The 11,497-nt window shown below is 47.0% G+C and overlaps 5 protein-coding genes across 5 annotated transcripts; 4 read left to right on the forward strand and 1 right to left on the reverse strand.

The window, feature by feature from the left end:
• Positions 1–417: 417 nt before the first annotated feature.
• Positions 418–2,103, forward strand: I302_107603 (26S protease regulatory subunit 4; the record flags this gene model as incomplete). Its single annotated transcript, XM_065870497.1, has 7 exons — positions 418–420; positions 531–596; positions 655–1,144; positions 1,532–1,581; positions 1,638–1,692; positions 1,737–1,970; positions 2,033–2,103. 7 exons carry the CDS (start codon positions 418–420, stop codon positions 2,101–2,103), a joined length of 969 nt encoding a protein of 322 aa, XP_065726569.1.
• Positions 2,104–2,507: 404 nt separating this feature from the next.
• On the forward strand, positions 2,508–3,342 carry I302_107604 (uncharacterized protein; the record flags this gene model as incomplete). The annotated part of the gene is made up of 4 exons (XM_065870498.1): positions 2,508–2,557; positions 2,619–2,745; positions 2,855–3,130; positions 3,262–3,342. 4 exons carry the CDS (start codon positions 2,508–2,510, stop codon positions 3,340–3,342), a joined length of 534 nt encoding a protein of 177 aa, XP_065726570.1.
• Positions 3,343–3,375: 33 nt separating this feature from the next.
• I302_107605 (uncharacterized protein) lies at positions 3,376–7,034 on the reverse strand (the record flags this gene model as incomplete). Its single annotated transcript, XM_065870499.1, has 8 exons — positions 3,376–4,572; positions 4,722–4,871; positions 4,922–5,071; positions 5,127–5,926; positions 6,104–6,230; positions 6,575–6,717; positions 6,766–6,783; positions 6,839–7,034. 8 exons carry the CDS (start codon positions 7,032–7,034, stop codon positions 3,376–3,378), a joined length of 2,781 nt encoding a protein of 926 aa, XP_065726571.1.
• A 540-nt stretch (positions 7,035–7,574) lies between these two features.
• Positions 7,575–8,908, forward strand: I302_107606 (uncharacterized protein; the record flags this gene model as incomplete). The annotated part of the gene is made up of 6 exons (XM_065870500.1): positions 7,575–7,812; positions 7,875–7,999; positions 8,208–8,476; positions 8,695–8,761; positions 8,816–8,848; positions 8,897–8,908. 6 exons carry the CDS (start codon positions 7,575–7,577, stop codon positions 8,906–8,908), a joined length of 744 nt encoding a protein of 247 aa, XP_065726572.1.
• A 1,466-nt stretch (positions 8,909–10,374) lies between these two features.
• I302_107607 (uncharacterized protein) lies at positions 10,375–11,443 on the forward strand (the record flags this gene model as incomplete). The annotated part of the gene is made up of 4 exons (XM_065870501.1): positions 10,375–10,456; positions 10,695–10,995; positions 11,051–11,261; positions 11,330–11,443. 4 exons carry the CDS (start codon positions 10,375–10,377, stop codon positions 11,441–11,443), a joined length of 708 nt encoding a protein of 235 aa, XP_065726573.1.
• Between the last annotated feature and the right edge of the window lie 54 nt (positions 11,444–11,497).

The following is an 11,497-nucleotide window of genomic DNA, read 5'->3' on the forward strand; positions in this document are numbered from 1 at the left end:
CCAAACAACAGGTCAAAGTCACTACTCTTACCGGTTGAGTGGCAAATGATGGAGATTTGATATGACGTGGCTTTGTTATATATCATATCATACCCTCGACAACAGCGGAGGCAATGCTATCACTATCTTACTGTCTGATTCAAGACGCGTGTTCGTCATCGACCTATCTATCTTGCATGGATCTCTATATGTACATATACATTATACATATATATATATATATATACATTATACATACTTACCTGTTACTATCAACTCTTCCTCAACTTGTCTACCTTGGATATCAACATCACATCGCGCTACAGCCATATCATCTATCGATCGAGCTCGGCTATACACCACCTATACCTCTATAAATACCATCACTGAATCCTTTCTTTATCAACACCAAGACAACTCCTGCATCCGTCGTCTATCATGGTCAGTTTCTTAGTCTTCTTCTCTTCTCCTTCTATTGGTCTTGTCTCAACCCACACTGCCGTTGTCACTGACCTTTGTACCCGTTTCATCCTATGTTTCTGAATATATAGGGTCAAGCTCCGTCAAGTGGTGCGCCAGGAGGAGGTAAGAGAGACGGCAAGGACAACAAGGACAAGGTGAGTTGACAGTCTCGCTATTCTCCTCCCGTCACTTCCGCTCATATCGCTTGGACAGAAATCCAAATGGGAACCACCCATTCCTACTCGAGTTGGGAAAAAGAAGAAGAGAGGTCCAGATGCGTCTTCTAGACTTCCACCAGTCTACCCTACGACCAGATGTAAACTCAAGATGCTCAAGATGGAAAGAATCAAGGACTATCTGTTGATGGAGGAAGAGTTCGTCGCCAATCAAGCGTCTCAATCCGGTGAAGATCGTACCGCTGCCGATCGCTCCCGTGTGGATGAACTCAGGGGGTCCCCCATGGGTGTTGGTTCATTGGAGGAGATCATCGACGACGATCATGCCATCGTATCTGTAGGGAATGGTCCTGAATATTACGTTGGAATCATGTCCTTTGTCGACAAGGACCTCTTAGAACCTGGTTGTTCAGTACTGCTTCACCACAAGACACATGCTGTAGTCGGTGTCCTTGCCGACGATACCGATCCTATGGTATCGGTCATGAAGCTCGACAAAGCTCCCACAGAGAGTTACGCAGATATCGGTGGATTAGAAACGCAAATCCAGGAAATCAAGGAATCGGTAGAACTGCCTCTCACTCATCCCGAATTATACGAAGAGATGGGTATTCGACCACCCAAAGGTGTCATTCTCTACGGTGTACCAGGTACTGGTAAAACTTTACTCGCTAAAGCAGTCGCCAATCAAACATCAGCTACTTTCTTGCGAATCGTTGGATCTGAACTTATCCAGAAGTATTTGGGAGACGGTCCAAAATTAGTGCGAGAGTTATTCAGAGTGGCCGAGGAGAATGCGCCGAGTATCGTGTTCATCGATGAAATCGATGCTGTTGGTACCAAACGATACGATTCAACATCCGGTGGAGAGCGAGAAATCCAGAGAACCATGTTGGAGCTATTGAATCAATTAGATGGTTTCGACACTCGAGGGGACGTCAAGGTGATCATGGCAACGAATAGAGTAAGTCTTGTAGTGTTCGGTTCTAGATGTCATGCTTACACCTGATCGACTTATAGATCGAGTCTCTTGACCCTGCGCTCATTCGACCGGGTCGAATAGACAGAAAGATTGGTGAGTTCTACACGTATCTGGACAGCAGCTGACTGATCAATCAGAATTCCCGCTGCCTGATACAAAAACCAAACGACACATCTTCAAACTGCATACTTCAAGGATGTCCTTGGCTGATGATGTAGATTTGGAGGAATTGGTCATGACCAAGGATGATCTTTCTGGAGCAGATATAAAGGCGGTGTGCAGTGAGTCGGAAAGGAAAGGAACGCGGCTGACAGTTAGCCGAGGCTGGTTTACTGGCTCTTCGAGAACGACGCATGCGGGTAACGAAGGCGGTGAGTCGGATGACCTATTGAATATATTCTTCTTACATGCTGATTATATCAAAATCTAACAGGATTTCACGACTGCCAGAGAGAAGGTCTTGTACAGAAAGGACGAGAACACTGTGAGTTGCAAAGCAAGTAACAAAGCTGACATTGTAGCCTGCTGGTTTGTATTTGTAGATCAACACTCGGTTGGCTTTGGGCAGTCCAACCAGACTTCCCCCTCAGTATATCGTGATGCATATGAGACGAGATCATGTAGACTACAGATGCATATAAATCAATGGCGCATATCTTTGCAATGTCTTCTCGTCGCCTCCTACATAATGATCATAATCATATTTGCCACTTTGAGCTTATCGTGAGACCACCTCCACTTGACACGCACGCATACACCCACATACATGATATTCCATCAACAATCAAGACGATACAACAACCTCTCACTCATCTTTTGAGCCGTGCGCACTATAATAGACGTGACCAGCTTTGTAACCTATACAATCGTCCTCTCATCATTGTGATCTGTCACTCTCTCGTCGCACAATGTTCAGCAATAACAATACTAGAGCTCAAACGTCCACAGCTACTCGTCGGTCAGTAGGGATACTGATCGTCGATTCATCAAAGATCATTGCTAACGTGTCATCTACATAGGTTGATGAAGGAGTATCGTGACCTCACAGCGGATCCCTTACAGGATACGATCACTGCTGGACCCGTGTCAGAAGACAACATGTTGGAATGGGAAGCGTTGATTCAAGGACCAGAAGGAACACCCTATGTAAGTTGGACAACGTTGAGGAACAGAGCTAATGTCAGGAAGGAGGGGTGTTTGCTGCCAAGCTAGTCTTTGTGAGTTCACCTTAGATTGGAATCAAGCTGACAGATAGCCCTCCGACTATCCTCTGAATCCTTTCACCATGACGTTTGACCCGCCTCTGTTGCATCCAAATAGTAGGTCTCGGTCCAGCCGACGTCCGCTGACAGATGTAGTCTACCCCAATGGAGTCGTTTGTATCTCCATCTTGCACCCGCCTGGTGATGATCCCTTGCATTATGAGTCTGCGTCAGAACGGTGGTCCCCTGTGCAAGGTGTGAGAAGTGTACTGCTTAGTGTGCTTAGCATGCTCGCTGAGCCGAATATCGAAAGTGGTGCGGATGTAGAGGTGAGCTCGTATTTCGGCTTTCCTCTTCCCTTTGTCTTCTCAGTCCATGATTGCCACCCTGTGCTCAACTACTTCCTCAGCCTCTCCTCCGAAGACGTGAAGGGGAATGATGCTGACCACGGTTCTCATAGTGCTGTAAATTGTACCGTGATAACAAACCAGAATTCGAGAGAAGAGTCAGAGAGCAAGTGAAGAACCTTCTGGGTATATAGCATAACAACAAACTACAAACATGTATCTTATGATTATTCCGTTTCTTGGTGATATCCTGCCCTACGCATCTCTCCCAACCTTCTTCGTGCCGCTCCGAGATCTTTCTCCAGTTTGAGGATCTCGACCTGTTGTTCCATCTCTCGCACCTTGAACTCGTGAGACGGCATCGACTTGTAGTCGACAGCCTCATCATCGGCTTGTTTGTTGGAGATGAGCTTGACCTGCTTAACGAGAGCCTTACAAGCATCGGTGACGGCTTTCGACGCCAGTTCGAGTCGTTGTTGAGTTTTCGACATGAGCGACGCTTTGACACGAGAAGCAGCGACAAGTTGAGCTGTGGCAGCGGATACTTCGTTGGACGCAACGATAAGTTGTTCGAGAGAATGAGTTCCGGAAATAACACCATCTGCACTTTCGATGAGCAGCCCGGTAGCATAGGCGACGGCTTTGGCGGCAGAGATGAGACCTTCAGTCCATCGATTGTTTCTCTTGTAGAACTGCTGGGTCGTGCTGGAACCCTTACCCTCACGGACGATTTCTTCTTGACTCTCGGTGGCAGCTTGGATGAGTCGACCGATCGCATTGGTGATAGCGAGCGTTGCCTCAAGGATAGCATCATGGACTTGCACATCGAGGGAAGTGTACTTGGAGCCTTTGGGTCTTGCCATGAGTGCTTGTAGTCGTTCTGTCGCTTGTTCAATGGCTTTGGCAGCATTCTGCATTTCTTGAGAGACAATGTCACCGATATCTCCGTTGGCTTTGGAGAGTGTGGACGCTTTGGCTTTCGGAATGAATTTCTCGACGTTGTCGGACAGCTTGGACAACGCTCCTCGAGTTTCGGCATTATTTCGAAGCGCAGCTTCTTCACTCTTACCTCCAGCAAGAAGTCGGAAAGATTGAAGGTTGAGGAAGAATCGATAACCCGAATCACCAGCTTCTTTGGCAACCTTGACCAGCTTATCGGAAGCGTCATCGGTCTCAGCGAATCGTGTGATTCCCTTGGAGCTGACAAGAGTTTCCGAAAGGGCTTGGGCCAGCTCGTTGGCAGCCTTGATGACATCGACGTGACCACCACCACTCTTCCTGCCAAGATACAGATTGAAGGTAGAAGCGAATTCGGTGGCATTGGTCATAGCTTTCTCGATCATCGACAAGGTATATTCCGGAGTCGCAGTGGTGTTACCGGTTTGCATGGGTGATTCGAGCTCGTAAATAGCGTCGTCCACTTTCTGCATACAGGCTTGCAAGATGGAATCGATGATTGCGTTGAGCTCTTTTCGGTGATCGAGGATCAGGGTATCGACTTGAGCATCAAATGCTTGGCTAGTGTCCCCAGAGGTCTATTTTGTAAGCACAATTCATCTGAATGATCACTCACAAGTCGTAGATCACTAAGCTCCTTGAGGGTAGAATCCATTCCTTCCTGCATAATCATGAGTTCTTGCTCCTTCTCTTCCACAACTCGAGATATCTCGCCGTCCTTGGCATCGATCTTGTGGAGCAGCTCGTCGATTTGCATTTGTTTGGACTGACAGTAGATCAGCGGCCTGAAAGCTATTTGTGAGTGAAAAGACTTACTCGGAGAGAATCTTCAAGCTCTGTAAGTTGACGGTTATACTTGGCCATAACGCCAGAAACTTCGGTGCTCTTGTGACGGGAAGCATCTTCTGCCCTCTCGTTGGCAAAGGATAAGTCTCGTTTCAATCTGTCGAGTTCTTCGCGGTGGCTCTGGTTCACTGATTAGAATACAGTGCTACTTCGATGTGCAGTTGGTCACACTTACAGACTTCATTCGGTCGAGGTCATATCTCGCTCTATCCCTCTCCCTGATCATATCTGCCAGCTCCAGATTCTTGGTTTTGACATCCCTCTCCATACGCTCCATCTTGTCGATTGCTTCTTGTGCCGACCCGGCCTTGAGTTGGAAACCCTTCGATTTGTTCAAGAGATCGAGATGTTCTCCTCGAAGCTGAGAGTAAAGCTTGGCGAGAGCCTCATATTTGTTCTTCCAAACTTCAATTTGCTTCTGCAGTTGCGCGATGAGTTCATCCTTTGCGGACATTTGAGCACCGACGTTCGCACCGATCAGACCAAGTTCACTTTCCAAAGACTTGACTCGACGGTCGTACTGTTCCAACAACATCTGATCTCTCTCGTATTGACCACGCATGGCAAGCATCTCCTGTTGAAGCTGACCATATTGACCTTGCTGTTGCTGGTTGTACTGTTGACTCATCTGATCTCGAAGCAGCTGTTCTTGAGCTTGTCGTTCTCTCTCCTGCTGCAGACGTTGTTGCTCAGCGTATTCAGCTTCCTGTCGACGCTTGTCTTCTTCCTGTCTACGTTGTTCGGACTCCCTTTGAGAAACGAGTGCTGCTTGTTTGCGCTCGTATTCTTCAAGCATTCGACGCTGTTCGTCGATTTCACCTTGGGTGGCAACAGGAGAAGATGGACGAGGGGACTCCTCTCGCGCTTGTACTTTCTCTGCGGGTGGCCGTTCGGGAAGCTCTGGTGCAGTGCCATTATCGATGAGATTGGGGGGTTCCTGATCATCAGCATGATTCTCATGGCTCAGAGACTCACCTGTCCAAGTTTTGGAACATTGATGAGTCCGGTGAGGTACTTTAGATTACTACATTCGTAGTAGAATCTTCTCAAGTTGTAGTGTTGAGCATTGTATCGTTCTCGAAGAGGGAGAAGCGCATCCATGGCATCGGTTCCTGAAGAGATCAGCTTTGTACGAAGATTGAGTCAACTCACTTCTATGCATAGCACGCAGCATACTGGTGATGAACTTGTAGATTCCGAAACTCTCCTTGACCAAGGGTACAAGAGCGGATATTCGACACTCATTATTAGCTGAACCACGGAAATGGGCGAAGATGAGCTTTTGGAAGGATTCAATTTGATCTTGAAGCGTCATGAGGTCGGTGATGGTTTCATAACTGACGTCAGCCAGGTTCATTGAAGATTCAGCTCACCCTTCGTTTGGATCGTCAATGTTCTTCAAACTGATGTATTCCTCATACTCGAAAAGACCGTTGAACTCGGGGTGGTGACGATGGAATCGTAGCTTGGACAACAGGAAAGAAGTGTATGCCTTGATGAGACCTCCATATCCTTTACCACCATCTCCCACGGTACGTCCGCACGTTTCGAGCCATCCAGTTTGAGCGTGTGCTTCTTTGATAGTCTAAAGATCAGCCAACATCCATGCAAGGGAAAACTTACGACAGGATGTCCCTCTTGCAGTAACTTGTGAACAACGATAAGTGCTTTGAACGTCTGAACTTCATCGGCGAGAATCGGTTGTGTTCTCAATCCGTTCCAAACGGACAAAGATGAGTGGTAGTCCCAAGTGTAAACGATACATTCTGCATGGTCATGGTCAGCTGTGTTGTGCTGTGCTAGTTAGTACTCACTTCTGACATGTTTTTGCTCTGTAATGATCCCTATCAGCGACAGATCATACAAGTGAGAATCGATACAACTTACTTGGAGCTGTTTCCTCTGGACTTGTAGCTTTCTTGATGTTTACGCTGAGCTCTGATTCAGTCTTATCCTTGTCCACTGGTCTGGTAGGTTGATGATTGGCACCGCTGGCTGCAGCCCGGACCGAAGGGTAATCATCATAATCCGCGTGATGACGGCCGAACCTGTGATCGGTGACGGATGATGAGTTGGTGATCATGGACTGGGCTTAGAAATATACTGTTACTTACATGACTGCTGTGCTCTAGTCCGGCAGTGGGTGGGTGATATAATAAGATTGATTGACAAGAGACAAGATGGGATAGATAGATGGGGTGTTGTTAGTATATCTGTATATATATGACATGACGTTGGCATGCGATACCCACTACTAGTGACCCTGAACATCACATATATGTCCCCTGTGCATTACGTAAAAAGACCCCGCTCCCCTTCAAGTCTCATGCTTGCCACGTGGGCAATGAACGATCAACGAATGAATGATGATGAGTGATGAGTGATTCCTAGCATTTATTAGCAAGTATAAGTATACTCATACATATATATAGCATATACTAGCATATATAAGATTGGAATCAATCGCACTCATCATTCTTCTCCTACCTTTTCAGTCACACCAGCATCATCACTCTCATTATCGTCAGCTAGGCTCAGGCGACCAGCTTCCTTCGGCCACTTCCCCTTGTCCCTGATCCGTCACTTTCTGCGTCCTCTCTTTCTCTCATCTCAACGTCCATGAATGGCACCTTTCGATCTCGATGCGTGCATCGAACGTCTACGGGACAAGCAGCTCCTAGGTGAAGCTTTGCTCAGAGAAATATGCGAGAAGACCAAGGAGGTGTTGATGAGGGAGAGTAACGTCGTTCATGTGGCTTCACCCATAACGGTCGTTGGGGATATTCATGGACAGTTTCACGATTTGATAGAGATCTTCCGTATAGGTGGATCAGCTCCGAACACAAATTATCTGTTTCTAGGTGAGTGTCTACCTTGACTATCCACGTCTGGTCGACGACATCAAACTCACACTGTGTCTTAGGTGATTATGTCGATCGAGGTCTACACTCTGTAGAGACAATATCGCTTCTCACCTGCTTAAAGCTGCGGTATCCGGAGAGGATACATCTGATCCGAGGGAATCACGAGTCTCGAGCGGTCACACAGGTTGGTCATCTTTCACTTGGTTCTGCGCGTGATGACATCCTTCAAAAGAGGATTCTGAGGCTTCCTTGCCTGTGGAGAACAGTCCGTTCCTACGTGACAGAGGTATGCTCTTTGGAGAAACCCGATGTGGGGACGGATAGAGAGAACGGAAATCTGATGTGGAACCCGTGAAAGTTGACCAACGCTTGTCTTTCCCTTTCTTCCACAGACCTACGGTTTTTACCTAGAGTGCACGAGGAAATACGGATCTCCAGCTGTATGGCAATACTTTACCGATATGTTCGACTTCCTCACATTGAGCGTGGTCATCGATGATGCTATCTTCTGTGTGCACGGTGGACTGAGTCCTTCGATACATCACATCGACCAGATCAAGATAATAGACAGATTTAGAGAAATTCCCCACGAAGGTCCGATGGCAGACTTGGTATGGTCGGATCCCGATCCTGAGAAGGAGGATTTTGCAATCAGTCCTAGGTGAGTCAACATAATCCGAGACTGCGGCTGACAGGCAGGGGTGCGGGATATACCTTCGGTGCATCCATCGTCAAGAAATTCCTGGACCTCAATGGCATGAATCACGTACTTCGTGCGCATCAACTCTGTATGGAAGGGTATTCGGTTCTGTACAACGATCAATTGAGTACTGTATGGAGTGCCCCCAATTACTGCTACCGATGTGGTAACATGGCTAGCATATTGGAGGTCTCTCCTGGCGGTAGGCGGTACTTTAACGTGTTCAGCGCTGCACCGGAGAATGAGGTGAGTCATGATCAACGTTATATACATGGATCATGAACTAATGAACATTTACAGAGGGACGGACCTAATCAACAACAACAAGTAAAAGTGAGTTGTACAGCGAGGAAGAATTAAGCTAACGATCAGGCTATCGAGTATTTTTTGTAACCCTGCATCATACGATATCCCATTCCAATGACCCAAACAAGTCATCTACCAAACTAAAACTCCTCCCACGGATAACGCCCTTTCCTCCATTCATGACGCCTTTTATGTCCGGTAATGACCATTCGTCCGTAACATTCCATCTCCTACATATGAAAACCTTGGCTTCCCAGTCACTTCCTCTTACTGGTATCATATGGAAATATAGAGAAAAGGAATCGAAAAAGGATTCTTCTAGAGCAAGCGTTCGAGATGTATCTGTAGAATTAGCTATTATCTGCGATATAATACTCACAAGATAGGATGATCTCCGGTCCAAATGTCTCCTCTTCAACACGCTCGTTCGATTCCGTCAGTTGTAGAAGGGTGTGCAGAAGAGGCGGATATAGATTGGGGAAGTATATCTGTGCGTCAGAGAATGCTATCGCGTTATTCAACTCACCAGATCGCACATGATGATATGAGTAAACGGTCCATACTGAAAGAGATGCGACGGATCTTCTCCCCATGCGAGCGGTTGAGCAATGACCTTGGCGTGTGTTTGGGAAGGAGATTCCCATGTGCGTATAGACTGTTCGCATAAGGGGACGACTTCTGGTAAATCAGTAGTGACGATCAAATCATCTGTTTGTAGGTGACCGGCGAGATGGAGAGAGGCGACTGATTGTCCAGAACCAAGCTCGATTATGCGATGTGGTGTGTGGTCTTCAAAAAGGGAGCAAGGGGGATCGAACTTGGTGGAAGGGGTGAAATATTCTAACAATGGTCTAGTAGCCTCCCTTCGAGAGTCAGCCCAGACCGTTTGGATCTTGAACCTCACCAGACTCGACCTGCTATTCCGTATGTTGCTATAGCATCCTTCTGCTGGTGTTGCTCGTGCTCTTCATCTTTGATGTTGCTAAGGAGTAAGGGCTTGATGTCAAGGTTAGGCGGGAAGTTGGGATCCGACATGATGGTGCTTATCTATTCATGCATTCATTCTCTCACCCGTATGAAGTGCAACAACAAATGGCAGAGAAGGAATGAAGATGGAGTAAACTAGATCGAGGTTGAATGGAAATATACGATTCAGGGTCTTACTGAGATTATCATAGAATCATCGTGTGCATCGGACTTAAGAGACAAGCTGTAAACGCCGATCATTTTAATCAGCTGCCACGTTCATCTCACCTAGCACTTGATGTATTCAGGGTTAAATGCCATCCATATTCGTTAATTCCACTTGTGCTGTACGCAGACAGTAGTATAGTATCATACACTACCAGTCAGTCAGGTCGCTCATACCACTCACTGCTCACTGCCAATTGTTGGTGCTTGGTCAACTGAAATCATCAATTCGAGGTTTATTCGTTCTGGCTTTCTTATCCATCAACCAAAAAACACTTTAAAAAGGTGAATACCAATCACCTCTACTACTATCGTCTTATCATTCCCACACATACGCTGACCCAACAACTCTGCTTTCACAGATGGCTCGATCAAAGGAAATCGCTCCTCACGTTGGCCGATACTCAAGGTCACAGGTCGCTGCCAAGCGAGGTCTTTACAAGGGTAAGTTGAAGCTTTGGATTGGTTAGGATCATACATGGATAGGAGCGAACAGGAAGATGGAGACAAAGATGGGAGGAGAATCTCAAGACTAGATGGGAGATGAAGAAACAAGGGAGATCAGTCGACAATAGAGGTTATCAGCCGAAATGTACGGTGCTTGGAGCAATGATGGGTGTTGGAGGGATATCATTCTCAACTGTAGCAACATCCTCTGACATACGTTTGTTCTCGTCTATAGGTAAAAAGACCGGTACCGCTCCCGCCAAGACCGAATCTCCAGCTCACACTGAGAAGACCGTCGGTGGTAAAGGAAACGGAGAGAAGAGATTAGTACCCACCAACAAGGCTTCCAAATACTACCCAGCTGAGGATGTCAAGAAGCCCAAGGTCTCCCGAAAGACCGTTGGCAAGACTGCTCTCCGAGCTAGCATCACCCCCGGTACCGTCCTCATCCTCCTCGCTGGTCGATTCGCCGGTAAGCGAGTTGTTTACCTCAAGCAACTCGACAGTGGTCTCCTCTTAGTTTCTGGTCCTTTCAAGTGAGTCATCTTCTTTACAAGCAACCTTTCGATCCACTAACAACTATTCCATCAGAATCAACGGTGTACCTCTCAGACGAGTAAGCCAAGCCTACGTTATCGCTACCTCCACCAAAGTCGACATCTCCGGTGTTTCCGTTCCCGAGACCGTCAACGACGCCTACTTCACCAAATCTAAAGTTGCCAAGGGTTCAAAGGAAGGAGAATTCTTCGGTGAGGGTAAGGAGAAGAAGGTTTTCCCTGAGGAGAAGAAGTCTGAGCAAAAGGTGGGTTTGGCAACTGAATATGTGTGGTGTGTCATGGACTATGCTGATCCTGTCGTCGTTCCACACAGTCCGTCGACGCTGCCCTCATCGCTTCTATCAAGAAGGTTGACAACCTCGCCAAATACTTGAAGGCATCTTGGGGTCTCTCCAAAGGTGACCGATTCCACGAACTCAAATTCTAGGTAGTTTGATGGGATGAGATAGGTTACATTGGGATGCATGTATTACGCTACGAC

Source organism: Kwoniella bestiolae, chromosome 6 (assembly GCF_000512585.2).
Source record: "Kwoniella bestiolae CBS 10118 chromosome 6, complete sequence".
Lineage (NCBI taxonomy): Eukaryota > Fungi > Basidiomycota > Tremellomycetes > Tremellales > Cryptococcaceae > Kwoniella > Kwoniella bestiolae.